Source organism: Neocloeon triangulifer, unplaced genomic scaffold (genome assembly GCF_031216515.1).
Source record: "Neocloeon triangulifer isolate White Clay Creek 2 clone unplaced genomic scaffold, ASM3121651v1 ptg000015l, whole genome shotgun sequence".
In the NCBI taxonomy this organism is placed as follows: Eukaryota; Metazoa; Arthropoda; class Insecta; order Ephemeroptera; family Baetidae; genus Neocloeon; species Neocloeon triangulifer.
The window spans coordinates 5,098,382-5,125,870 of record NW_026775557.1 but is presented as its reverse complement, the minus strand read 5'-3'; the positions used below and the strand labels follow the sequence as shown (position 1 = coordinate 5,125,870).

Here is a 27,489-nt window from a genome sequence, read left to right as displayed (position 1 = left end):
TTCAGCACGCCAGCTCCATCTTTCGAAAAAATTTGGAGAAGTTGAGAAAGCATAACAACAAATTTTAGCCGGTGCAATAATTTTTACTTAAATCCAATTTTTTCCGGCTAGAAAAGCAAAATATTCGTGTCATTTGCAATCAATTTTTACTCTCCTGGTGCACTACTGAAGAATGGCAGAAAAATTTAAAATGTAAGGGTCTTTTTTCATACAAAAATTGAATGTCAAAAAATTACACAATACATAATTTTATGTTTTTAGCCTCGTTTGCGGAGATGTGAACGGGAAATTCAACAAGCTCTTCTCGCGGATTGAAAGCATCAACGCGAAAAATGGCCCTTTTGATTATTTATTCTGCGTGGGAAATTTCTTTGGGGACCGTTCATCCTCAGCCGAGTGGAATCTCTACAAAAACGGAACCTTTACTGGTAAAATTAATTTGTCAAATTTCAATTATTTTATTTTAACTAATCATAATAATCTTGCCAGTTCCAATTCCTACCTGTATCATTGGTCCCAGTGACCCGAAGCAACTTTCACACTTCACCGACCCCAATGGCTGCGAATTGTGCCCCAATGTAAACTACTTAGGTAAATTATTAGAATATAATTTTTAGCCTGCATCAAATATTTTTAATTTGCAGGAAAGAGGGGTCTTTTCAGCTCAAGTGAGGGTCTGAAAATTGCATACCTGAGTGGCAAGGAAGGTGCCAAATCAGACAGCTGCACCTTCACTGCCGAAGACGTGAGCGCAGTCCGAGATTCCTGCCTTAGAAATCAGTCAAATTACAAAGGGGTGGACATCCTGCTCACTTCACAGTGGCCTCAAGGAGGCAAAGATGTGATCACGATTATAATTAACTATTGATTTTCATTTCTCACGTTGTCATTTAACTCAGGGTCAAGAAGGTTCAGCTCTCATTAGTTGGCTTGCCGTCCAAATAAAGCCTCGCTACCACTTTTGCGGACTCAAGTCCTTCTTCTTTGAGAGAGCGCCCTACCGCAACCATGACACCGGGGACAACGTTGACCTGCCTACGAGACTGATTGCCTTGTCGTCAGTTGGACAGAAAGACAAGTGGGTCTACGCCCTCAACATCCAGCCTGTCATCTTTATTCCGCAAGGCGAACTTGCTCAAAGGACAACTGATGAAACACCTTGTCCTTATCCAAATAGCCCAAGTCTGCCGGGGGCAACTGGAAATAAAAGGGTAAATTTTCAAATTATATTTCCGAACCTTAAGGATCGAGCTTTATCGTTAGAAGATTTTGTTCTAAATTTTCTAATAAGTAAACAATTTTCAGTATTTGTTTCAAAATTTGAAATAATCAGATTTGTATTGTAATATAATTTTTAATATCAGGAAGGCCCAAGCCAGTTCTTCTATGATATGGACGCCGCAGCAGAAATGGGAGCAGGGAAAAAAAAGCAACGTAGGGAGACGGACGAGGAGCGGCAGCAAAGATTGGCCAACCAGGCGCCCTGCTGGTTCTGCCTCTCCAGCCCTCAGGTTGAGAAGCACATGGTCATCAGTGTTGGCACAGAGGTGATTTAAAACTTAATTAAAAACCACTTCAAATTTTTGTAATAATATTTGGTGAAATTGTTAACCAGGTGTATCTGGCCCTGGCCAAAGGAGGCCTCACTCCAGACCATGTTCTCATCTTGCCAGTCACTCATCACCAAGCTGCGTCTCAACTACCACCTGAAGTGACTGATGAAGTCAAAAAGTAACTTGCTAAAAATTAATATGAGTTTTAATTTCATGAATTTAATTATTATTTAGATTCAAATCTGCGCTCAAGAAATTCTTCAAGAAGAGGCACAACAAAGCGGTAATTTTCTTCGAACGCAATTACCGCACCTCCCACATGCAAGTCCAAGCTGTCCCCATTCCAGCCTCGGCAGCTCCAGATGCAAAAGCTGCCTTCCAAGTAAAACTCTAATCTGTTTTAACTCCATCGATAATCATTTTTGTAATTTGAAGGAGTGTGCGGAAGAAAAGGGTTTGCACTTGACAGAACTGCCTGACCACTCTGACCTGAGTCAAGTGGCACCTTCTGGCACCCCCTACTTCCACGTGGAACTCCCTAGTGGAGATCAGCTGTACATGACAGCAAAGAAAAATTTCCCTCTGCAATTTGGAAGGTATGTAAAAAAAAAATTAAGTATTGATAAAATTTAAATCATGACTCTGAACTTAGGGAGGCACTCGTAGGTCCCAGTTTGTTGGACATGCCTGAAAAAGTGGACTGGAAAGACTGCCAAATCAGCCAAGAAGAGGAAAAGGCAAACACTGTCAAGTTCAGGGAGGAGTTTGAGCCGTTTGATTTCACCATTTAGGTTTTTAAAAAGAAAACAGTTGTTTTAAGTTAATTCTTATTATTACGAAATAACTAGAGCATCATCTGTACAGAATTAAATTGGACAACTAAGAGCATATTCACTTCTTATTTTTCTTACTGGAGGGTTGTGGCAGCCTGTACTTGGCCATTTCAACTTCCGCCTCAAAGTACGAGGTGTCATTGTAGCAGTAATATTCAGGGTTCTTGTAGTCGCCATCCTTCTTTGCGCCAGGACCAACAGCTGGCAAAAGGAACAGATCTGTATATAATTTCACTTAATAAATTTTTTATAACTTACCGGTGCTAGGTACATTGACGCATTTTGCGCTCAGCCCTGGTACGTTAGCGTTCACGTTCGAGGAACCAGAACTCTTGGTCGGGGTCGAAAGTCCTCGTAAGGCGACCTGCACATTATTAATTTTTATTAAATCATAAAATGTTTTCTAACAATAAGTTAAAAGTTAAGTTAAACACAAATATCACAAACCTTGAAAGCTGGTTGGTTCAATCTCAGAACCGATCTGGCTGGGCTTGCCATTATTGTAAAATAAATCTGCAAAACTCTTTTCTTCAATTCTTCTTGTTTTTGTGCAAAAAAATGCCACGCCCCCTTCGTCTATTAAATTTGGTGCTGGTGCTGCCATCACGTGCTGGAAATAAAGAGCTACATTAAATTTGCCCGAGTTTGGCACGCATGCTCATTTCTAAGACATTTTAACCACAAATTTATTTCAGATTTCGTTAGAAACTATTTTCATTTTTCACAATTATTGGTTTCCTTAAAAATAGGAAATAGGTGAACTCCTTTTTATATAGATTTTCATTGTATTTTATTAAAACAAAAATTTAAATCCATAACAATTAAAATATATAAAAACATCAAATATATGCGATATATGCTTACATTTTTTTCCACAGGGAAACAAAAAAAAATGATAAAATCCTTCGACCAGTAGCTCATCAAGTATTTTTTATATCACAGCTTAATATCAAAGTCCTAGAAAATCTTTCACAATTTGCTTTTTGGAATGGGGTTTAGCTGCCAAAGGCGCGTTGCTTCCTTGTCAAAGTTTCCAAGTGCATCCAAATACTTTTCATCTAAAAATTTTTCATCATCATTTTTTTATATCAAACTAAAAAGAATTAATTAAAAACGAACCACCCGTTTTGAGGAAACGCTCGATGGGATTGGCAATTGCAGCCAGGGGGACAGCAAAGTTGATACGGGGCCAGTTTTTGGGCAGCTCAGGATCAGTGTAGGTGACCTCCGTGTGTCCTACGACAAGGCCTACCAGTTCTTGGCCCTGCAGAACGGCACCACCACTGTTGCCGCAGTGGACGGCGCAACTGGTCTGCAGCATGTGAGGCCACACCTGCGAAATACAGCCGCGGGACACCAAAGGGCCATGTAAGGTCTTTTCCGGTCCTGGTGGCGACAAAAGGCCGTATCCAATCACCTCAACTATTTCACCTAATAAGATTTGAAAAAAAAAATTATTAAAATTTAGCCTACAAAATTTTTTTAATCGAGAATTTTTTTAAAAATGAAGAGTTTTGGGGCAGGTTTTTAGCGCTTGGCAACACAATGATGAATGGGTGATGGAATGAGATGAGATAGCTGGAATTAAAATGGGCCGCTCTTCTTGCTTCCGAGGAAGGCCAATTGGCCTCATTTTGGGTCGTTACGCCAAATGGGGCTGCATAAAGGCCTCCGCAGACGCACCCCTGCCGCGCGACGCAGAAATAAGACTAATTTAACCCCTAATCCCACGTACATTTTCCCCAATCGCTTCTCAAAAATAATACACAGCCACAATTTACCTTTAGTTGGAAGTCGGCGGGAAATTTTCGGCGCCACTTTTGGTCCCGGCGCAGCGGCCGTCTTTAGCAGGGCCACGTCGAAGGCTGAAGACGACGGACTGAGGTATAAAATTGAGGCCGCAACAGGACCAGAGCCATTTGTCCACTGCAGCAGCACAGAGTTTTTGGAATCAGCCTGGGAGCAAAAAAGATTATATTATATTTGAGACAAATGACCACACATATTTAAAGATATAATTACAGTAAAAAATGTAGAAAATATTAAAAGCAAGGTATAGAATTTGATTTTTTTTATAGTGGGGAATTTCTATCTTATTTTTAATGAATAGAATTTTACAAGCATGAAAAAATATTTGATTTTGAAATATTTATAGAAATTAAAAAATGAATGGCCTTTTAAATCTGAATCTAAAACGCACTTCACAACATTTTAACTCAAAGAAACTCAAAATAAACTTTACCTGAAGCACATGGGCACAAGTGAGGTAAATGCCTTTGGCCGAGTCCAGGGCGACGGCCGAAGCCCACGCACCTCCGTGCCTCAAAAGCGCCACTCCTCTGGAGGCGACTTCTGGTGAATCTGCCACATCAGAAGGAAAAGAAATTTTTCAAAAAATAATATCAAATAAGGTAAAAAGAAATAAAAAAACATCAAAAACATTTTGATATGTTGTTTGAAATCGGCAGAAAAATGGTTTGCAAAATCGTAATTTTGCGGAGAAAAAAAAATTAAAAATAGAGTGGAATGTATGTCAATAGAGATGGAGGGCGCAGGTGTTTGGACAGTGGATGGGGGTGCGTTTTGCCAGTTCGTTCAGCAAAGGGCCGCCGCCAAAGCGAATTGAGATCTAGAGCAAGCGCCAGGTTTTCGCGCGGCGACGTCCAGACATGATTTGTTGCCCGGGTCACGGGGCAAAGGGAACGGCCATAAGTCACTTGGCAGCCAGACGCCCGCATTCTCGGCAACAGAACAAACCGCGTTTTGTGCTCTTATTCCATATGTGGTTTTATTATTTGCCAAAAGTTAGAAGTGAATATTTAATGAATTCTGATTCATTATTATTTTCTTTGTTAAAAAATTAAACCACACACAAAAATAAGCTTATGAATTAAATTTTGTTGGAACATTTATAACATTTTTAAAGGATTCACAAACAAGTAGAAAAAGCGACGGCGATGTTTTTTCCGAAAAATTTTTAAATCATTTTTTTACCGGAAGGAAGAGGTTTGGTGATGTTTTCTGTGAGAATTCCAAGTGCCGTGGAGAGAACTGTTTGAAGGGAAGCGGCCATGCACAATGAAACGGCCTCGCCCCTGACCTTGAAGATGGTCTGCACGACCAGGCCTAAGAGCACCTTGCGACCCTCTGTGCCAACGGAGTAAAGGGCACCACCCTCGCTTCCAGGGGCGGCGTGGGAATCACACAAAATAATGCTTTGCCCTTGGCCAGTCACTTTGTTTATCTGCAAATGAAAATAGAAAATTTTGGAAATTAATTTTTAATTTTAAATTTTTAAGGGCAAATTAAGATGTATTTATTTTACTTGCAAATTGTTTCACTTGTTGTGTTTTCTGATAAATGAATTTCTGATTCTGATACATTTATTTCTGGCAAGTGAATCACGTAGTTCTGATAAGTGATTTGTGATTAATGATTTTTGGATAAATGACGAAAAAAATTTTCTGATGATTCCTTTTTAAGTGATAAATGAGGGGTTTCCATTAAAACCTGGGATATTTAGATAAGAGAGTCCCTGTAAATCCTAGCGTAAATCTATAAAAGGCAAAGAAAGGGATTCATAAAATTGATTAAAAAATAAAAATTCTACATACAATGCCTTTGGTCCAAGTATTGAGGAAAAAGTGTCCGGCGCCAAAGGGGGTGGCCTCAAGGAGAACCGCCTGTCCAGTCACCGGCGCCGTCACCCACTCGCTCAGCAGCGTCTGCAATTCTGCCCTGACCTCATCTAGGGTCAGGTCTGGCTGAAAAGGGTCATCAACTTGGATGACTAGGAAGAGGGCGAGGTCGGCGTTGGGGAAGTTCCACCCCTTGGAGGCCAACTCGGCGGCCGTGGCGTCCAGCAGGGGGCAGCGCCAGGCGGCCACGACGCGGCCGCCCAGCCGGCCGTCCTCGCCGACGATTCTTGAGCGCAAATCAGGAGACCCTGTGGGGGCGAGACGGCCCCCGGGGGCGGCGGGGGCCTTTCCAGGGGGCAGCAGGGAGCCGTGGGTGAGCACCAGCCGCCCCCATCGCAGCCCTGAGCAGCTCAGGGGCCGGCCGTTGTCGCCGTCCACCTCGACCAGGACGCCCTGCGGCTTGTGCGGGGGCGGCAGCCTGGAGGCGGTTCTGCGCACCCTTGTCATCAACATCCGGTCTGCAACACACGCAAATTTGCTCTTTCATTCATCGCGACAAACGGACCACCAACAAGTGTGAATGGACTGGAAGATTACACCAGGAAATTCTGTTTCTCAAATAATTAGGAAAAATTAAAGGAATAAAAATTAAATTTTTAATTCCATAATGTTAATATTGAGTTATTAATTTGTCAAAATTTGTGACACTTTAAACTTTCTATGGCATATTTTTTTTTTTAGATTTCTTTTCAAATAAAATATTTTTTCGTATTCTGCAGAGTTCAGAACATTTGTTTCAATCAGTTTTGCTTGTGAGCAGCTTTAAATAATTTAAACAGAAGATAAAATATTTTTTTATAATAGAAAAAAGACATATTTCATTGATATATTGTTTATTTTTTAATTAATTTTAATTTAATTTGCTGATTCTAGTCGATGTTTTAAATGAGCGTTTTTTTTTTTTTTTTTTTTTTTTTAAATAATTGTTTCTACTGTTTTCTCAGCATTAATTACTATGTTAATTTGACCGTTTTCATCTCAATTTTGAAGCACTCTCATCAGATAACTATTATTTAATTTTTTCTATAATATTTTTGTCTATTATCCGAGTTGCATTGGCTGTAAAGTTTTATGAATAATAGGATAAAGTCGAGTTTAAAGGATGAGTGAAGAGTTCAGCATAACAGGATAAGAAATGATTAAAGTTTGGTCACCACAAAACTATTTTTTGTATAAGATAACAAGTAACAAATGAATTAAAATAATTTGTAAAATAAAACAAAAAATCCGTACACGGATGATGAATTTGGACAGAGAATGCCTGGTTATACATTAATTAACATTAATTATGTACATTATTGGAAACTATTATCGTCTGAATTATATATAATAATTTAATAAAAGTGGTATTTCTTTCAAGCCTGTATAGCATTGAAAGTTGCTTAGCTGAGCAGTGTAAAGGAAAATCTGGAGTATTATTTGCTTTGAAAATACACACTTGAATAGATTGTAAATCAACAAGAGCTACGTGCGCATGCAGGACCGACTTGAAGTCAAACAAGGAAAATTCGCGCAATAATAAAACGGTACTTGATTTATTACTGCAGCGCTAAAAATAAAAAGTAATTTCAAGTGCTATTATGCAGTCAGGGTTTTTAATGTACTAATTGCAGAGCAGTAAAAGGGACACGTAAGCGCCTTGAAGTGACCCTATTTGAAACCGATGCGAGCTGGTTTGCTTCATCTCTTCCGTCCCCTTTAGTTTTCTATAAGCCAGTCAAAATACCCGCGGCCTTTTCCAACTTTTTCCACTCGGCTCAAGTGAAAACAAAACGATTTCAGCTCAAGGCGTTGCAATTAAGCCACAGAAAAACTGAAACGGCAACTTTTACTTTCCGAGTTGAAAATAAAACTGACATTATTATACTTTTCTACAATGACACGTTAAATAAATAGTAAAATTTTACACTTTTCCGGAAGGGATGGATATTTTCCACCTCATCTAAAAAAAAGAAATATTTTTTGGTTTAAAAATACCTATTTGCTTTAAGTGTGAAATCGCACACAAGTTTTATTTCTGTTGGCGCAACCGTTGTGTTGACTCGATTCGATCCCTTAAAAGAGCCAGTTCTGCGAGGAATTTGGCGCAAAAAAGAATTTTGTTGGCCCGAAGTTATGCAACAGGTGCTCGCACAATCAGCAGACAGCTTGGCACCGACGACCGACCGGGGGAAAAAACGACAAGGAATTCAGCTCTTTCTCTTGCTTGAGAATTTTCCACGTCTGAATACAATTGATTGTTTTTCCATGCAGAGAGTCGGCGGCTTTCTTCTTTAATTGCATCAAAACTCGTTGTTTGTGCGCGACGACCTGTCACGTCTCTTTTTCCTTGGAATCGTTTTCTGATGCAAATCGATCTGCGCTTTTCATCAGCGGTCGTCCGATCAGGAAACAATGTAATACGCGCGCACTTGAGACGCAATACTTACATATAAGTGAAATATAAATCTTGGCATGTCCAAAAGCGAGCGCAGAATTCCACTCACTTGGCTTTGACTGAACTTGAGTGGAAATTTTCAACGTTTCTTAGATATTTTGTGTCATTATTAAGATGAGAGGATAAAATATTAGTGATAAAACTTATAATTTTTGAAATTCTCTAATTACGTCTTAAAACAGACAACCTCCGGAACAATTTTTATTGCGCTATGAAAACACCTCTAAACATGTTATTTTAATTTTTTTTAGTAAGTAATTTTAGGGTCAATCCTCGGTAATATTGATTATTTTTACAGAACTTCTTCTGCTTTCATTCAATCACCTAAGTGGAGGTCGTATATTTTATTTAGAGAAAATCACGTCAGATGTTCCAAAATGCTACTGATTTTTGAAAACATATTTTTGACTTTGACAATGCGCGGTCGTGTTTTTGTGGGGGCGATTCATTGATGCTCTCTCGCGAAGAAGGAAACACAAAATTGGATTCGATCGAGGGTGAATGGCTGTCTTGGCATGAGGTCTCAGCCTTTTGACGCAATTTGCCTCGCCGCGTGGCGACGTAATTTAAGTGGATGAATAGGCCGCTAATTCGATGGTGGAGCAGCCCCCGTTGATAAGAGGGATGGCCCTGCAGGCGGCCACCGGCCGCGTATAAAAGCCCATCTTGGCCGACGCTGAGGAGACACTCGACGCCCCACGCTCGCGCTGCTCTCATCCCCCAAGCCGCCGTCTGTCTCCAATAAGGGTGAGTACAAATTACCTACCCTCAAAAGTTTAATCATTTCCTCTTAATTGAAATTTAAAAAAGTTAAGATAGAAAAATTAGGAGATTATTTTTTCAAGATGGTCTTGAATGAATAATTATTTATAAAATTTTTGCTTATTATAATGTATTGAAATGCCTCATAATTTTAATATTTTCTCTCTGGTTTATTTTTAATCAAAATTTCTGGATATATCTATAAATATTTTTTTTACTAAGGGTTATGTAACTTTGTCCACGTACGTTCTTGTTTTGAATTCGCGCATACCTTGCCCTCTAAATATCAAATTACGGCACACTTCTCAAGTAACCCTTTGAGCTTTTCCTCAATAATCCAGCTTCCGCATACAATCGGACCTGACCTTCCGTTTTCAGCTCTTGGCGATCTCGCCTCGCTGTTCTGAAGGTGAACGTCCTAATCGAGCAAACTTGGCAACAATTAAGATTTTACAAAAATGGCTCTTTATTAACGCGAGTGGAGCTTTTCCCATGAATTAATACTCTCTAATGGAAAAAGCGAATTCGCAGACGCAGAATCATCTCGAATTGGCGCAAAAACGGCGGCGCCGGCCAGACGGTTGGGCGTGCGGGAATTTATGGTCCGCGACGGAAATTCGATTCCGTCGTTTTCAAAAGCAGTCCTGGCGCTGAGTGAGTGGCCTTTTATTTCATTGATATCACGAGCAGATCCTTTTTAATTGCTTTATTGCCACCGCCAATTTACAATTCGACGCGCAGACATTTTGCAGACTGCGCCATTTTTTGCCAGTTTCAATTTCAAAGCATTTTTCTAAGCCATAAGAAAAACACGCGGCAATTCATTCTAGTGGCCTAAAGAAAACTTCCATTATTTCCAATTTTCCATCATTAACAGAAAATCTCGCACGAAACTGAACAAAAGCAAACAACAATGGTAGTTGGAGCTCCGCAGATAAGCATTTCCGCCGCAAATGCAAAAAAGTTGGCCTTGACTTTCGGAACAATGGTCTGATCATGGTTGTGACGGAATGATTGCAGACATACATCATCATCAGGTAGACTTGCAAAATATTTTTAATTATTTTATGAGCTTCCAAGCACAATTAATAATTTTGTTAAAATAATTTGTTTATATTTAGTTAGATTTTTAGGTGAGTTTTTCCATTCAGTTTTAAATATAAACTGTGATTGCAAATTAAAAGCGAAAAAATATTTTTGGGTGCCTTACTTAAGGGCAGGATAAAAAATAGTTGATTGGATTAAATTAAAAATTTGTTCTGCTTCAATTTGTTTGAAAATATTGAAATATAAACTGGTACTCAACATTTTTTTAATCTGGCAGGATTTTTTAGATTATCTTATCACACCGATCAGAAATAATAATATAAACCACTTTTAAATCATTATTAATTGAGTACTTCATTTCTTTTTTATATTGCTTATTTATCTTTTAAACTGAAAACAACACTTCTTTTTCATTTTGCTAGTAACGAGACGAGGGAGTGCGTAATGCAAGATAATCCCTGGTTTGTGTAACATTTCGCATAGCATGTGTTTCTCGCTCGGCTCCAGCGATTCAGCATTGTCGAGAAAAGCGTCTGACAACAGGATCTTTTTTCTTTCATTCCCAGAACGAAAATAACCGCGAAAATATCAAAATAAAATAAAGTGTCCCCCATGAAAAGGGAAAATTCCGATGCACAGGAATAAAAAAAAAAACATTGATTGCTCAATAACGCGAGGAGATGAAATTCCGAGTTCTGACAGGTGCGATGCAGCATAAGAAATTCCGTACAGCTTTTGCCTCTTGAAACCTTTCAACGCCTCTTTCAAATCAATTTTTTTAAACGGATTATTTCATATGTTTCCCTGGAGATGGACAGGCGTTCATGTCTCCCAGGTGAGCGGAAATTGGTTTGAATTTTGATAAGTTTCAAACAAAGAATTGAAAATTTTGAAAAATCAGATAAAGTGAATGTTTTATTATATGATTAAATTGTTTATAAGTTAATTAAAAATGCATGGAACATTTTGAAAGGGCTGTTTAAATTAAAAAAAAAGGTTCTGTTCCACTTGGTTTGGCGACGCATGTCTTCAAATCATTGCCAAAATTTTGATCACGTCCAGGTGAGCAAGACGATTGGAATGCATATTTTATATTATAAATATACTTGGCACATTCGCGTGCGAAAGCTGTGGCAACAATCTTTAGCTAAAAATAAAATTAACTCTTTCGATTCTTGATTTTAAACGTGCAAGAAAACCACTCGTTGTTTAATTAGCATAAATCTACTAGGTATGAATTGATTACACTGAAAACTTTTTTATGAGGTGGGTGGGGTGACGTCATGGCGGATCTAATTTTTAACAACTCCTTGACTCACACGTCACACTGGGCAAATAATAGCAGATGACTCGCGAATTGGATATGAATTAGAACAGAAACGACTCACACTTTCGACCAGGAAATTATTTAGGAGGAAGGATTAAATAAATTTCAAGTGTCTTCGTCAGTATACCACTTGAATAATCTGCAAGATTTTTTTAACGGCGTGTTAGCAAGCGGAATAATTGTAAAATATACCCTTTTGAAAATCGTGACTTACTTAGTGCGAGACGTTTGTGATCGTGACATCATGAAGCTTGAATTGCCAGGTATGAAAATAAGTGGAATTTTCACGGTAATTCCAAGAACACACGGCGATGGAAAACTCTTTGATTATTTTTTAAATTTAATTCAAACCTGTTTTATCATTACTTATTTCATTAAGACGAGTTTAATGAAAAATGACGTAACTATAGAAGTTAATTTTCCCCGCAAGGTACTACAGAGCGACGGATTTCCCACCGGCGTGTTCAGCTAATTAGATCCCTGATAACTTTTCGCACACTCACGAAACACTCTTTCAACTTAACCTGTTACTCACACGCCCACTATATCATTGTTTCCATTGGGTGTTATTTTATTTGTCTACATTTCCTCTTGAGCATGAAACGTAAATGAAAGTGCAGATAAGAATTTGATCTTTATGAAAAGGGGTATGCCGATGACGTCATACATTACCTGTGCACAATACTGAACTGATCGTGCTAGTTATGATTGAAATCTTATTTCAAATCCACTCTCTGGGGTCAACCTTTTAAGCTGTGACTTCATAAGTTGAATGAGTCATAAAAATTCTCAATGCGGTCATTGAAAAAACTTGAGCAACTTTCTTAAAAATGTTTGCGATTGCGCGGCTGATCTTAATTATTTTGATTATTCTAATTACAAAAATGTTTACATCAAAATGAAATATTTAATTTTATTACCAGTTTATTTTGTCAATCAAAAGAAGTTAGCGTCTCCATTGAAATTTGAAAGGTTGTTATTCAGAAAGTAAGATTTTAATTGTTTTAATTGCATTTTCTTGAAACTGTTTAGGACTTTTGAAAAGCAATATCTTGTAATATCGGCTTTATAACAATGAATTGGTAGATTTGGTTCCTTTTGTAATTTTTATAAGTTTTAGGAGAGAAAAAGGATCAAAGTTAAATTTAAAAGAAGTTAAAAATAGGCAGATTGAGCCAGTGCTCTTGGATTTAATAGACTTTTCAATATTTTTAATATTCAAATGCTACAGAATTGAATAGTTTTGATTGTAAAAACTGCAATTACAATTAATTTAAGTCGCAATATTTTGTCTGATTTAGTCTTTATTTGAAATTTCTGCAGGAAGAAATCGCGTTAACTGAATATCAAATTAAAAAATGGCATGGTTATTGGAGGGGAAAATTTACGTTAGAGTGGAAACTACGAAGCCTTCGAAGTGCATTTCTTTGAAAATCTTTTACGCAAAAATGTCAGTGGCGCCGCTTATATGATGGACCAAAAACGTGGCTCAGAATAAATAAACAAATGGAGCGTAAACGGAAAGCAAAGCTTTTTTCAGGCTAAAAGCCAGGGGTGTTTGTTTGTTTTGACGAAAGAGTACCGGAGATATTATTTCTGTGAACTTTCCTCTTCCTCATTTGAGTGGAGGTCAGTTGCAGTTTTCAAGGGTTGTTGCCTCGCGAGGGGATCACCTTTCGCTCTTCACCAAACAACAAGGGACTCGACTGTATTTTGCCCTCAAAGTCTCATCGGATTACGACAAGCAAATAATATTTTCGCAGAGCATTCCAACTTTTGCAACAAATGCGGCCGACTTATGCAGTCCGCGCTGCGACTGCCCCCCTGATCCATTTCAAGTTTTCCCAAATGAATTGAATAATCAGATTGCATGGGTGGTGAAAAGACGTTATTTTCCCTTAGATATAGCAAATAGCACGACGACTATTTTTTAATGCAGTTTTTTCATATTTATCTGGAAATTTTTGCCAGACTCAAGTAAACTATCAATAGTGACAACATTTCAGATTCTCCCAATTATTTTCCTTCCGTTCGACAATATATCTGATTTTTTAGAGAAAAATAAAATTAATTAATATAATCTGGAAAAAATATTTTTATAATAGTTTAAACTTAATTATTTTGGCAAATGAATGTTTCTTTTTTTGCTATGCATCTTAATATTTTATAAAAAAAAAATCGTCCTCAATACCTAAATTTAAAGTTAAAATTGTAAAAAAGCTTGCGCGACCGAGTCTCCCCTCCACGTACCGAAGAGCATCATATTAAGCCAAGTGCGAGAGGCTGAGCTTCAGTCAATGAGAGTCGCTTCAGGACCCAAGCAGCAGACCCCGTTGTCTTTACCTTACAATAGAAGTTAGTGCTGCGGACGAAACACCTGCCAACCCCCTGAGCACCCTTAGACATCATACCAAAATGATCCGAGTCAACGTAGACACCCTGGTGAGTTTCTGATTCGCAATTTGCAGCCCCCGGACGAAGGCCACCCCTATCACTCCTCGGCCGGCCAGGAGAGTGGTGGCCGCCGGATGCGGTCAATTTAAGCGCGCGCGAATTACGTGCCCCTGATTCAAGCGTCGTCCAACGACAGATTAACATTATTATATGCCCTGTGCAGTAAGCTCTCTTCGTTCTGGACCAATTATTTAATTTTTCGACTCCAGACCTTGTAATTGAGCCACAACAAAGTCGCTCTCCGGCCGTGAAATGATTGGCAGAAAACGTAGAGGGCTTCTTTTAGTTATTCTTACGTGCAATCGGATAAATTCTTTGTGTTCTTTGTTTTGCGGTGAGCGTCTGTCTGTCTTTTATGAGGGGCAGAAAAACGATTGACCTGTCAGTTGCCAGATATTTCCCAAGGAAAAAAAAGTGATTGTCCGCCGCTCACGTGCAATTGAAATTGGCAAAATTGTAATCAGCTAATTATTAAATTAAAATTTATTTATAAAATTTATTGACACAAATTATTGGAAACAAGAAGGTTGGAATGGATTTATTGAGGGTGAATGTTCTTTATTTCTACTGCTGATTTTATTTTCTTGAATTTATTAGAAACAAAATCACTGATTTCTGGCAACCTTTAAAGCTTTCCGATTTGATCAAAATGATTGTTTCTCGTTCATTAAACATTTTCACCATCGAAGCAATAATAACTTTTATTTTAAATGTGAAATCAGGGTTTTTACTTAAAATTGGTCAGTATTAAAATGGCAGTATTGAAGCCTTTGGCAGCGTTAATGGTCGCGCTTTCAGCGGCGGCAACAACGCAATCGCGCGGCGATATATGCGCGAATGGAAGGATATGGGTCATTGAAAATAAAGAGCCCCGTGTTCCCCAACGTGCTTTGCGACACCCATTCAACGAATCCCGCGTGATTATTCTCACTTTTCCCACGAGAGCTTCGTGGGACTCCAAGAGTCCCTCCAAAAGTGAAAGAAAACGTCAAATTTTGTAATTTATAAAAAAAAAAAAAATGGAAAATTCAATCAGAACATAGATTAAAAAGAACGGGTGAAAAAGTGTTCTGCATTTTGAAATCGAGGCAAAGCACGGCGCAGTTTAATTTTGTAAACAACTTAATTAAATTGTAAACACGTGTCCATTTGAGCGGCGAAGACAAAATATATAACACTTGGCGAAAATCAGAACCGTTACACGTTTGCACCTTGTAGGGTCATTTTAATCCTCATTACGAGCCGCACTCGAGGAATAAGAAAGACATCACAAAGAGAGAAACGTGGTCGGCCGTAAATCTGCCACAGCTGCTGTTTATTCATTATATTCCGATTGGTTTTATATGGGCAGGTATTTATTTACTTTTTTCTCTTACGCTGCTGCTGGTGAATTGCCACACTGGCTTTGCGTGCACGCAACACAATTGGACAAGCACCGCATGCACATACACGCTTGTAAATAAGTAAAGCAGTATGTGGATCGCGCGACAAGATCAAAAGCGACTTCCAATTACCAATTAGAAAGCAGCAGCGCCTTCCTATTTTATTTCCCTGTTCTCGAGATACGCCAATTAACGCCACAATCACCATGAATCGCGTCTAATTGTTTTATGCACTTTACATTTTCCAATTTCCTAATAATAATTCAGATCCGCAGCTACAATGTGTAGTTTTACAATTAAAAAATTGAATAGATCAAAAATTTTGATATTTGGCCAATTCAATACTTGCACTGATCCTCCTTCAAATGCCGCAACTGAATTTAACATTTGATTTTTTTAGCTATTTTTTTGCATAAAACAGTCACTTTCTGTGATCAATGACGCATTATTACATATCTTGGTGAAAACTTTAAACTTGAAGTAATGCAATCAGTCTCGTTCTCTTATGAGAGCAAATCATTTGAAACGGACCTGGCGATACACCATAGTTATGACATTTGATGTCTTCGTCTGTGGCCGCAGCACAAACACAGAGATTATATTGAATTTCACCGGTACGCATTTTTGCACTTCTTCGTACCATGACTGATCAATTTCACGTACAGACGGCTCGTCTAGTAGGACGAGTTTCGTCAGACAGCAATCAATCTGTTAAAACTCGCACTCTCGAGCGGGGCGGATGGGTTGCAAAAAAGCATCGGGTGACTGCCTTATATGGGGCTATTTTTAGCGAGCAAAATCCGATCCTCGCTCGCTCTCACAATATGATAGTAAAATAAAAACGGCAGAGGTTTTCTGCTCCAAATGCACGCGTTTAGCCAGTTCATACAACACACACAAACAGCACACTTGTTTATCAAATATCGCGTTTCCCTGTACCGAGAACAGAACATTCAACACCAAAGACGATGTACTTCGTCGTCGCAAAAAATGTGCATAATTTAATTTATATATGAAAAAACAAACTTAGCTTCAATAAATTTATTGAGTCAGGCCTATTTCTTCTCTTTTGAAGCCTGGATGATTTAAAAAATCATCGGTGCGTTTGCTATTTACATTAAATTATGAAACAAGAGGGCAAAATAGTTTGAAACAATTTCTTCTCTTTTAGATCTTCCAATTTTGAAATTTCTGTATTGACTGAGAAAATAAATAATTTGATATGCTGATGGTCTTGAAAAATGAAAAAAGGCACGACCAAACAGGTGCGAGTCTGGTCCAAAAAAGGCAGCGGTGCTCGCCGTGCAGTGATTATTTTTTTTTCGTAAATTTTTTAACAAGCAGCGACAGAGACGGAGATCGGTATCAAAAGTCGCAGCAGCGCCAAGCTGTCTAGGGATTCAAATGAGCGTCTGTCATCCCCAGCTTTTAATCTCCGAGTTCAGTGTTCTCGCAAGCGGCAAGATTTTATCTAACCTCAATCTGGCCGCGTGATGGATTGGAAGCGAAGGCGCACTTTTTCAATCACCGCAGCACATAAGTAAAAGCGCCGTTGACAAGCGGGACACACTTTTCCTTCTCAACTTTTCGGGTCAGTCCGAACCGATCTGGATGATTTGTGAGAGAGGGTCAAAAACTCGTACGTCTCTGATTCCAATTTGAAAACCGAAAAGGCGTGAACGGGATTTCGTCACGATTTACAAAATACAGCATGATTTTGAAATAAGGCAAAGGCCGCCTGGTTTTGATCGGATCAGCCAAAATCTCAAACGGGCCGCAGTTCTAACTAATTTCATGAGCAACTTATAGCAACGCCTCAAAATTTCAGTTTGATTGAGTCAGGATTGAGTCATAAATAGAAAAATAATAAAAAAAACCATCAGTTAATTCCGAATTTCATTTAATAATTTCACTGGTTAGGTCACCGTCCTTTTCATTCAATCCGGGAGGTTTTGTCTGGAGGAGGAAGCGTCTGTCCGGACAATAAGGACAAGGCCAGCAATTTGCATCTTCTGATTAGAGATTGCCGCCGGGCGAGATAATTGTTTAGGAAATAATTCTGAACGTTGACCTTCTCGTTTGGTGGCCAAGGCAATCTAATGTAATCTGAGGACCGGCGGTTTTCGCGCCGACAAAAAGAACCACAGGCTCTGTCCAGCAGACAAACTTTAATCAACTGCGGCGAGGAAAAGTACATAAGATTATCAGGACTTCCCGACTTCCGATTCCTGACCTCAACCACCCTGGATTAAAGCAATAATTATTTGTTTTAATTTGAGCGTGTTTTATCCTGCACGGTTGCTCTCGAACGGCCACAGAATGGAAATTTCCAAGTGCAGGTGTCTCTGGGCGGCGCTTGATTGATGCGCTCGATGCACTTTGGTGACAAGTTTCGTTTCTGTGGCCGTTCAAGTTGCTTATTTATTCAGATGAATGCTGGGGGACGCTGATTGATGCGCCTACAATTTTCGGCAGCTGCGCCACGATTCAAATCAAATTTATTACCAAATCAATTTACCTAAAATAAACTTATTTATAACAATAATTAACTCATTGAGCAAAAGTTTTTTTTTATCGCAGTTTCTGAATTCCAATCACGTCTTCCGCATAACGGGCTAAAAATACCGATGCTTATTCATTCTTTCAGATAAGCAAACTGCATTGCGATTCGTATCAGAGGAAGTACATAAGTCTGCGTAGGACAAAAGATACGAAGGAAATTCTAAAAATAGGCGGCTATGTTTGCGGTTCAAAAGTACGTCTCTTATTTGATTATGAATTGGAAAATGACAGGGACAAAGTGTGGCACTTTCTAGACTCGTGGCAACGCAAATAATTGGACGCAAAACCCTGGGCGTGCGCTGATTGACGTCAGGCACGTCAGCAAATTTTCGCCGCGGGCACTTTCTCTCATTGTCAGTAATAATTTACCTTTTGCGAATTTTAAAACTACCAGCATGGACAATAATTATGATAAAAGCCGCTTGATTAAATTGCAGCATGAGGCCCACAAGGGCATTAATTCCAACTTTTATCAAAATTGGCACATCAAAAATAGGCTCGTATACAGGAAAAATAAATGTCAGTGTTACTTTTGAAGTTGAAACTAATTAAAAGAGCATTTGAAATTATAGCAGCGGGGTAAAGATTGCATAGCGATAATTAATATGTAATATGAATAAATATTTTATCAAATATTCGCAATAATTTTATTTTTATTATTGAATATTTATTTATATTTTGTGCACCAAATTTAGCGCTATTATCAGATTCAATATGTCTATATTATTAAACAAAATTAGATTTGCAAAAAATTAAACCAAAATTGCGAAAAAATAGTGAATTGTGGTGAATTGTTGACCAAAAAGGGCCCAATAATTTTGCTAAAACAATAAAAATCAAGATAAATCCGTATACATTGAATTGTTTGTGACTAAAGGTCATTGTTTTACAACGACGCCATCTCATTGGGGGGATTTATTTCAATTTTTTCCAATGACGTCGGAAAATGCGCCTCGCGGCTTCGTCTCGGAATGAAAGTGCGTGCGTGCGGCTGTGGAATTGCTCGTTGCTTGAAATTGGCTCGGGAGCCTGGCGAGGGGTCCGAGAGGCCCTAGGCCGTCTTCCTAGACTCACGTGACGACGACTGTGGTCGCAGCTAGCGATTATCAAATTGTGAGGGCAACATTAAGTGGCCGCGAGACGAGCCTTTGGTGGTCCATTGAAGGATTCGAGCGCTGCAAGTCAAGTGAGCAGCGTTATGCAACGCGACAATTGCAGAATTATTCGCTCATTGAGCAGAGGCGCTGCGAGAGGAGGCCGCACTCGATTGATTTGCACTCGGACAATTTGTAATCAAAAATTTCGCGTAAAACAATACATATAGCTGAATTATTATAAGAATTCATCCGACTTGCAAGATGAAAAAAACTCACGATAATATTATCATTCGAAGCAAAATTTCCTTACTATCTAGATCGCAATTACTTTCAATTAGCTTGCGGCGTGCAATTAATCAAAATTTTCGCAAAACACGGCATTGAAATGAGGTGTCGCAGCATCCTTTACCGCAGACAAAAGCACGTGTTCGCACCGTTATTGTTTTCGCAATCGGCACACGTGTGCAAATATAAAGAGGCGAGTGTGTGCCAGCGCTGATCGATTCGGACTCATTGTACGAAAGGGTTCATTCAGCAGCTGGATTAATATTTTCGGGCCATTACCAGAGATGAGACTCGAGGTCGAGAGTGTTTTCCCCAAACTCGCCGTAATTGGGAAAACCGTTGTCCTCTTTCTCATGACAATCATTATTCTTCTGATAATAGGCGCACACAAAAACATGAAACTCGATAAATATATAAATAAATCAATTCTTTTCCACTATTGTCCACAATTTTAAACCAGGGATCCTCGAATCAACTATACACAAAGAAAAAAAACTATTTTTTTTATTTATTGAAAGCAGCCAAGTCACGATTGATGTGATGAAATTATATGCTAAAAAAATTCGCAAAATGAAGTTTTCATCAGGAATGTTAATGTTTCATATAAACTTGATTAAACATATGAAAATGATAGAAATTTCAATGAACTTGAAAAAAAAATGCAATAAAAAAACTAGAAAATTGAAGTGTACCAAATTTTCAAATAAAAGGTTTTTTTGAATCCTCATTTAAATGCTACAATTGTAATTTAATTGTGTTTTTGGTTGTTTTTCAGGTAATGGCGAGAACGAGCATCGCAGCCGCGATCGCAATCGTGGTGTTGGTGAGCTCGGTGCTGGCGAGCCCGACGCGCGGCGGCATCCCCTTCGGCGCCGGGCCAGCGTCCTCGCGGCCGCTCGTGCTCAACCACACGCTGAGCAAACGCACCCACTTCTTTGACATCCAGTGCAAGGGCGTCTACGACAAGAGCATATTTGCGCGGCTGGACCGGATTTGCGAGGACTGCTACAACTTGTTCAGAGAACCACAACTGCACTCACTTTGCAGGTGCGCTTACTGCATTTCCTTGCAAATATATTGTATTCCTCCCTTAATTGGCGCACGTGAGATATTGCTCCGTGACTCTGCGGTTTCGCGATTCATTAACGCGAAATTAGCGCGCCACAAGACCCGACTTTGCCTCGCTGGTTAATAATTCAATTAGCGGGTTTGCTTTATAGAAGTCTGTGACTCATGGTAATTTTTCGCGATTGATTCTCACCCTTTTTTTCCTTATTGATTGTCAACTATCGAAAATCACTTCAGAGACAGCGTGGGATTGAACTATTTTATTTTAATATTGATTCGATTCCTTTAAAGAATTTTCATAGTCAGATAAAAAGAAGTTAAAATTTCAAATAACTTGCTTTTTTAATTTTTCTTTAGCATTTTAATTTACATCTCTGGTTTCCCATAATTTTTCCTCTCGGCTCATACGTGCATTGAAATTCCCAAGACGTAAATGAAAACGAGATTTAAATAAGTTACCTGAGGTTAGTGAAAACTGGTACTTGCAACAATCATTTGCATTTCAAGTTCTCCTTTTGTACGCAAAATTATTCAGGTTTTCACGAATGGAAACTCCAAAAGCTCATTACACCGACTTTTGTTTTCAGAGGGCGCATAATTGAAAAAAAAAAACAGTCTGTTTGTGATAAATTTTCCTCAATTTTTTTAATAATGATCTATAAAGAGAAACTGTTTCTACAATTTTAAGATCTTTTGCATTTAACTTAGGGAAAATCGTGAAGAATTGAATTTTTTCATTCTAGGCTGCCAAAAACAAAAGAACGTGACCTAATAAATAACAAAATGAAATTTTTTCTTCATCTTTAAATTACAAGTCACGTACAAATTTAAGAATGAATATTATGAAGGGGATAAAAAACTTTAAGCAGCGTCATAAATAACGAATGCCAATTTATTCATACATTTTTCCTGGCGCCACAGTTAGAGACTCAACATTAAAGAATTTCTTTGCACAATTTTCATCCTCAAACAATGACACGCTTGTCTCATGACGCGCGTGGAATTGGCTAAATGGAAAATGAGCCAAGCAATTTAATAACCAGTCTATTTTTAACCCAAACTGAGTCACGCACGACACGGAAATACGCAATTTTAATTTTTTTTTAACACGAAACAAAGAAAATTCCGCAGAATGTTATTTATTTTTTCCTCATTTGCGATCACTCAAATGCGTCTAGATCTAGTTGGGTCTGGAAAAAACGCGCGACCTCGTTTAACGTATGAAATTACGCGACGCAAAGAGAGAGAAATAATTGCTCTGAATAAGGAATCTTTTCGCATAAGGCGAGTTCAAGACGAGGCTTTGCCCCTTTGCATTGAAACAACAAAGTTGTTTCTGCTCCCATATTAGATAATAGACTAAATTGCAACTAAGGCCGCCTCCCTTCTAATGTGTGTTCGCGGATTTGCGTGTTGCCTTTTGCAGGAAGGAGTGCTTCACCACCCACTATTTCAAGGGCTGCGTCGACTCGCTGATGCTGCAGGACGACTTGGAAGATATTCAATCGTGGATCAAACAGCTGCACGGGGCTGCCCCGTAGCTCGTTGTCGCCCCATAGGTACCTTCACCTCCACCACCTCCCTTCCTAACACGACTAATCCTACAATGGTTGCGTTTCGCACTAACCATGGCATCATGACCTTTTTAATTTGTCACTTTAACCCTTTTTCTTTTGTTTTTACTAACGACGGACCTTTTGTTATTGTTCTTTCTTCGAAAAGGCTGTTTTTGCTGACACATTTTTGGCAGTAGTGAATTTTTTAGAGCCTCAACTCCAAGTGCAATGTAAAGAAAGTACTTGGAGGTTTTGCTAGTTGCAAATCTAGCAATTGCATGCTTAGAAGTGTATTATAGACGCTTGTTTTCAAAACTAACACAAAAGGTCTAGTTTGGGGTGATTTGCGGCTTTTTTGCAAATCGCCTGCCTCATTTTTTAACCACCTTGGTATGTTTTCTGCATTTTTGAGCGTTTTGGATTTTGCGTCTAGGCGAATTTTGCGGCGATTTTGTAGTTTTGGTGATTTTTGCACGCATTTTAGATCCACATTGACGTGAAATGAGACTAATGATTTTTTTTCTGCGTTTCCACAGATCCGAGTGCTTCAGCACTGACTACTTCTGGGGATGTGTTCAATCGTTACTTCTAGTCGACGAAACAGAGGAGCTCCGCAAGATGGTCGATTTTCTTGGCAAGAAGTAACGACGCCGACCGACAGCCCCACTTCTAATCTAGTCACCTTTTCACGATAATTTATTTTGCATTTAAATTAAATTAGAGTATCTAGTTATTAATCATTCAACCAACTGCATCTTCCGACGGCAACTTACTGGCTGGGGATAAATTGCCTCAGGAAAATAAACTTACATAATTTCGTTTCCATTTTCGCTTCATTCTGCATCGTCCCGACTCTGCAGCCCCTCGGACTTGTGCAGTCTTTTTTTTTGTCAATTACAACTATTTGAGGAGACCAAAGATATATGTTTCTGCACGTTTTTGCTACATAATTTGCTGGCGGGTAAATTTCCAACTTGTTTTTTGCAGCGCACTTTGGTACGACACAAACACACAATTTATTTTTATATCCAACCAGTATTAATTTATTCCGTGTTTTGACTTTTGTGCGTCATATAATTATGCGCGAGGGAATGAGGAGTTGAGAGATGCGTGCTAATTATGTATTTTGCTAAGTTTTCGCTCCAAACATGTATGAATCTCATTTGTTTAATTTTTGTATTTGCAACAAAAATGTATTTCAATAGACAAAAATAATGTCAAGAAAAAGAAAGCTTGTTTTAATTAATTCAGAAACCCCATTTTCTATATTTCCAGATGATTTAATATTAATTAAAAAAATACACAGTTAAGAATGTCATATAACTCTGCAAAAACTAGAATATTAATTTCTAAATATTTCATTCAGAGAGAACATTTAAATGGCAGAAATTCATCTATTTTTTTGAAAAATTTCTTATATGTATTCAATTATACACCGGACCACGGGGAGTAACAAAATTGTTGTATATTAGATTTCTCAAATAAAATATAATATGGATTTTTCCTCAATTAAAATTTTGCGTATGCATGTGATTAATATTTAACTATTTATCATAATTTTTGCTGAATACAATGTCTTGTGAACATAGCCTGGATAATTTTAATAAAAAATGCCAGATAAATAATTTGATTCCCATTCTCACAATTTTTTTTTTTTTTTTTTTATGAACAAAGTAATTTCACCATAAAATAATATTATACATGGTTTACTTACAATTTTAGCCCCTTGTTTTTAAATTGTAAGCTTTCAAATTTATTTCAAAATACTATGTACCTAATTCGTACTGTATAAAATTAGCGGAGTGTGATGTTTAAAAAAAATAAAACAATAAGAAAATGTACATAAGGGACAAAGGGAATTAAAAAAAAAATTCTGACCTGCTTAAATTTTGGAAGTCAAGTTGAAGTCTGAAGTCTGGAAATATCTCTATATAGCCCAAATAAACGTTACATTTTCTTCTCAGGAATTTCTATCGTCCAAAAATCTTGAAACAAAAACAAACTTGAAATCGCATGGGCGGCACCGGCACTTTAGGGCAGTTGATGCTCACTTGTTTGCTATTTTTTGTTGCTGGCGAGGGGCGGGGATTTTAAAATTCTGGTGACAACAACAACCAACAACAACAGCGCGGGACAGCCTCGCGGTAGTAAGTACATAGTTCTGAATTAAATTAGTTTCCTATTGCAAAACTGCGGATGATTATGTAACTTAAAACTTTGTCTGTACATATTTGATTTGTGATCTCAGTCGTGGCTGCAGAATTCAACCGTTACATATTTATGACTTTTGTATAAGAACGAATTGTGATTTGGTTACCGCCAAGACCGGCGACCGGCTCTTCTATTACCTCCATCAACTCATCGGCATATCAGCATCAACAAAAGAGTACGTCAAACTAAAAGCAATATTGTGTGTCCTGTAGCAATGCAACAGTGTTTTTCATTGCATAAATATTTTTAATTTTTATCGAATTGTAGGAAACTTTTAAAACATGGCCTCTCTAACATCCACGCCGCTTCTGGGATCTTCTACTCCTGCTTCCTTGTCTCCTCTACAGTCCTTTAGCAGTTCCACTCCGAGCAGTGCCACACCAGTAGCTACTCCAACATCAAAGCCAACTCCTGCCAAAGAGGAGGGCTACGTCGAAAAGTTCCAAAAGGTTCTCCGGTTGGATAAGTCGGCTAAGCAGAGCCTTTTGTGGTCTGGGGTGAACGCCACCCTCTTCTCCGTTGTTCTCTACGACTTGTACGAGAATTTAATTTGTACTGTTACATAAATTTTAATTAATATTACAATCTTAACAGGACTGAGTCTTGCAGCCAAAGACCCAACTGGGCTGAATATACGGAGCTGGCATTTTTGGTTGTGCTGTTCATCAACATTGTCTACCACTTGGCCAACTACTTCTACATCTTGGTCACTTTCAAACCTGTACCTCTAACTGCTGACCAGAAAAAACTTCTCGGAGTCAGCGAGAATGGTTTGATCATTAAAATGATATAATTAAATAATAATTACGCTAAACTCAGATCCCAAATTTCCAACCTTGACTGAGGAAATGATTGCAAAAAGCAAAGCACAAGCTGCTTCTGATAAAATTTCTCCACCTCAAACCCCCATCAACTTTTCAGCAGCCAGCTGGTTCAACTCCACTCTCCTTTCGCAGAAAAGCACTGGTTTGCTCATGTAAAATTTATTGAAATTACCGGAAATTATTTATTAGTTTTTTTAGCAAGTCCTAATGTGTCTGGACTCCTAAATACACCAAACTTGAGTGCAATGCAACAGGCAAACATATCCCTGAACCAAACTTGGGCCAGCGCCAGCCCTTCATGGAATAACTCGCTCAACTCATCTCTTTCGACCTCTTGGATGTGCAGGACGAACAGTGGCACTCCAACTACAACAACCCCTGTCAATGTTGAGTCAGATGAGCCAGTTGTGGATGAAGCGTCACTCTTGAGATACCTTGACAAGCTGGAGAAAATGGAGCAGAAAATGGTTACCAACACAAGCCAGAGTAAAAATATTCAATTAATAAATATATAGCAACTTAAATTGATCCCCAAAAAGGCCCCTTGAATTCGTCTCCTACAAATTTAAGCATCTTGTGGAACAGCCAGGTCAACTCTACTAGCCCGGACCTGATTCTGCCTACCAACATGACTTACCACCTTTCTACAAACATACAGGGTGTGTTTTCTGTGTAGCCGAAAGTTTAACAGTTTTATATATTGTTTTACTGAAAATTGGTTATTTAATGTTTTTAATTATTGCTAATAATATGTATGCAGCTCCAACGCTAAACAAGACTGGAAGTCCTGGTATTGAAAGTCTGCCTGGTGTGACTTCAATCTCCACCAATGAAAAATTCTGGCAGAAAGAGGGTGTCTCTCAAGAACGTCTATCTCAGTGGAATAAAAATTTGAGACAAGTAAATTTCCTGTGATAGATTTAAGTACTTCATAAATAATTATATTTCCAGTGGATCACAATGACTGTTCTGAATCCTGTGATCAAAGAAATAGACGATGTGAATCAGGCCCTGCAAAGACTGGGAAATGAAGAAAGGGTCGGATCTTCGAGTTTGGACAAAATAAAGCCAGTGAGCAATTCGCTTCAGGTGCAGCAGTACATCCCAAACTTTCCCACTCTACTGACCTTCCTGGAGGTTACCCAAAACCAGCAGTACCTTGTCCAAAGAATTAGAGGTAACAATTTTAAAGGGCTGAACCTAAATAGTAAATAAATAATGTGTGTTTAGAACTGGCTAGTGGTGGGTGCATGAGTGACTTTCGCTGGAACTCTGGCGGGAACTTCAATGGCAAGCCTTGGGACGACACTCTGCCAACGGACACCCAGGTTTGCAGTTTATTTTATATTGAACTTGACTAACCCAGACTTAAGATCATCATGCATTTCCTGGCTATGTACTTGGATGTACAATTGCCCCCAATGCGCCACAGACCCGACCCGAGACCTTTCTCTGCTGTCCACATGAGCAAGGCTGTTGACAAGCCAAAGTGTGGAGACAACATTATTCTGATCCACGAAGCAACAGCAAATCCTCCTCACTACGTCCTCATCTGGAAAAACAGTGTCTATGAAGTTCCTAAAGTAATAATGAAATCATTTTGTTAATGGAATCGTTAATTAAATTTTTTTAATTTCTACAGGGAAGAAACAACTTGCTGCACACAGTTCTGCTGTTTCTGCATAAGCTCAAGGCGGAGGATGCTGGAATGCTGGGCCGCATTAGCATGGGACCCTCTGGGTTGAACATCATGTGGGTCTTAGCCTAGACAAATCTTTTCAATGTGAACCTCATAAAAATGTTTTTAATGTAAGCTTTTTAATTGAAAGAAATTGGAATGGTTTTTCAGTCATAATAAACTGCAAAAATTGTTGCTACTATGAGAGCTTGTTTTGTTTCAAAAGTACTGGTAACATGGCTATCCCGCTCAGAATCCCACAGAGGTCGGCTTTGGATGCAAATTCCTTGGTTCATCTTATCAATGGCATGCACCATAACGATGAATTTATACCTAAATTGATTTTTTCTTTAATATTCCCAGATTATTGAATATATGACTTAAGTACCTTTGAAAATCGTAAGACAACACTTTTTCCCTCAACTCCGTTGCCAGTCGTTGAGCAAGGCCTGGCAGGGCACTAGGAGAAAAAGGTTCGCCATTGAAGGTCTCATCAAGAAGCTCGTCGACAACTTTTTTGATCTCACAAGGCCGGAAAGGCTTTGGAGAGTCTAAGTAGTACGTGTTGAACGACTTGTTTTTGAGGGCCATTTTTTGGTAAAGATTCATTTCGGCCTGTGTTGCCCGGGTGACAAAGTGGTTAGAAAAAAATTAAGCAGGAGCACGAGGAAAAATAAGACGGAACTTGCAAATAACACCTACAGCATTGGTAAAC

The 27,489-nt window shown here is 38.6% G+C and overlaps 5 protein-coding genes across 9 annotated transcripts; 3 read left to right on the top strand and 2 right to left on the bottom strand.

The window, feature by feature from the left end:
- Positions 1-13: 13 nt before the first annotated feature.
- LOC132202883 (CWF19-like protein 1) lies at positions 14-2,906 on the top strand. Its single transcript, XM_059630176.1, has 10 exons — positions 14-192; positions 262-428; positions 490-591; positions 645-841; positions 900-1,211; positions 1,365-1,547; positions 1,616-1,731; positions 1,788-1,935; positions 1,989-2,149; positions 2,206-2,906. Exons 1-10 carry the CDS (start codon positions 173-175, stop codon positions 2,342-2,344), a joined length of 1,545 nt encoding a protein of 514 aa, XP_059486159.1. The 5' UTR covers positions 14-172; the 3' UTR covers positions 2,345-2,906.
- LOC132202888 (uncharacterized) lies at positions 2,370-2,993 on the bottom strand. Its single transcript, XM_059630180.1, has 3 exons — positions 2,834-2,993; positions 2,645-2,750; positions 2,370-2,587 (listed from the first exon to the last, which is right to left on the bottom strand). The coding sequence occupies exons 1-3, from the start codon at positions 2,882-2,884 to the stop codon at positions 2,445-2,447; spliced, it is 300 nt and encodes a 99-aa protein (XP_059486163.1). The 5' UTR covers positions 2,885-2,993; the 3' UTR covers positions 2,370-2,444.
- LOC132202884 (peroxisomal leader peptide-processing protease-like) lies at positions 2,871-24,096 on the bottom strand. Of its 2 annotated transcripts, XR_009442410.1 has the most exons (8): positions 23,940-24,096; positions 6,001-6,542; positions 5,381-5,630; positions 4,629-4,747; positions 4,168-4,342; positions 3,506-3,817; positions 3,251-3,444; positions 2,871-2,996 (listed from the first exon to the last, which is right to left on the bottom strand). XR_009442410.1 is itself a non-coding variant. In XM_059630177.1 (7 exons), the coding sequence occupies exons 2-7, from the start codon at positions 6,535-6,537 to the stop codon at positions 3,356-3,358; spliced, it is 1,482 nt and encodes a 493-aa protein (XP_059486160.1). In that variant the 5' UTR covers positions 6,538-6,542; positions 23,940-24,096; the 3' UTR covers positions 3,166-3,355. The 2 variants fall into 2 exon arrangements, 1 of the variants encoding a protein (XP_059486160.1); XM_059630177.1 differs by lacking the exon at positions 2,871-2,996 and having other exon boundaries at positions 3,166-3,444.
- LOC132202271 (ion transport peptide-like) lies at positions 9,135-22,955 on the top strand. 3 transcript variants are annotated; one of them, XM_059629079.1, is made up of 4 exons: positions 9,135-9,268; positions 20,213-20,484; positions 21,932-22,064; positions 22,598-22,955. In XM_059629079.1, the coding sequence occupies exons 2-3, from the start codon at positions 20,216-20,218 to the stop codon at positions 22,044-22,046; spliced, it is 384 nt and encodes a 127-aa protein (XP_059485062.1). In that variant the 5' UTR covers positions 9,135-9,268; positions 20,213-20,215; the 3' UTR covers positions 22,047-22,064; positions 22,598-22,955. The 3 variants fall into 3 exon arrangements, with proteins under 3 accessions (XP_059485062.1, XP_059485060.1, XP_059485061.1); XM_059629077.1 differs by lacking the exon at positions 9,135-9,268 and adding an exon at positions 13,966-14,099; XM_059629078.1 differs by lacking the exons at positions 9,135-9,268; positions 21,932-22,064 and adding an exon at positions 13,966-14,099.
- A 48-nt stretch (positions 24,097-24,144) lies between the features above and the next one.
- Positions 24,145-26,976, top strand: LOC132202882 (transmembrane protein 209). Of its 2 annotated transcripts, XM_059630174.1 has the most exons (12): positions 24,145-24,208; positions 24,310-24,447; positions 24,540-24,807; positions 24,867-25,042; positions 25,092-25,238; positions 25,295-25,582; positions 25,636-25,755; positions 25,857-25,996; positions 26,048-26,273; positions 26,327-26,424; positions 26,470-26,679; positions 26,739-26,976. In XM_059630174.1, exons 3-12 carry the CDS (start codon positions 24,554-24,556, stop codon positions 26,862-26,864), a joined length of 1,785 nt encoding a protein of 594 aa, XP_059486157.1. In that variant the 5' UTR covers positions 24,145-24,208; positions 24,310-24,447; positions 24,540-24,553; the 3' UTR covers positions 26,865-26,976. The 2 variants fall into 2 exon arrangements, with proteins under 2 accessions (XP_059486157.1, XP_059486156.1); XM_059630173.1 differs by lacking the exon at positions 24,145-24,208 and having other exon boundaries at positions 24,219-24,447.
- Positions 26,977-27,489: the final 513 nt, after the last annotated feature.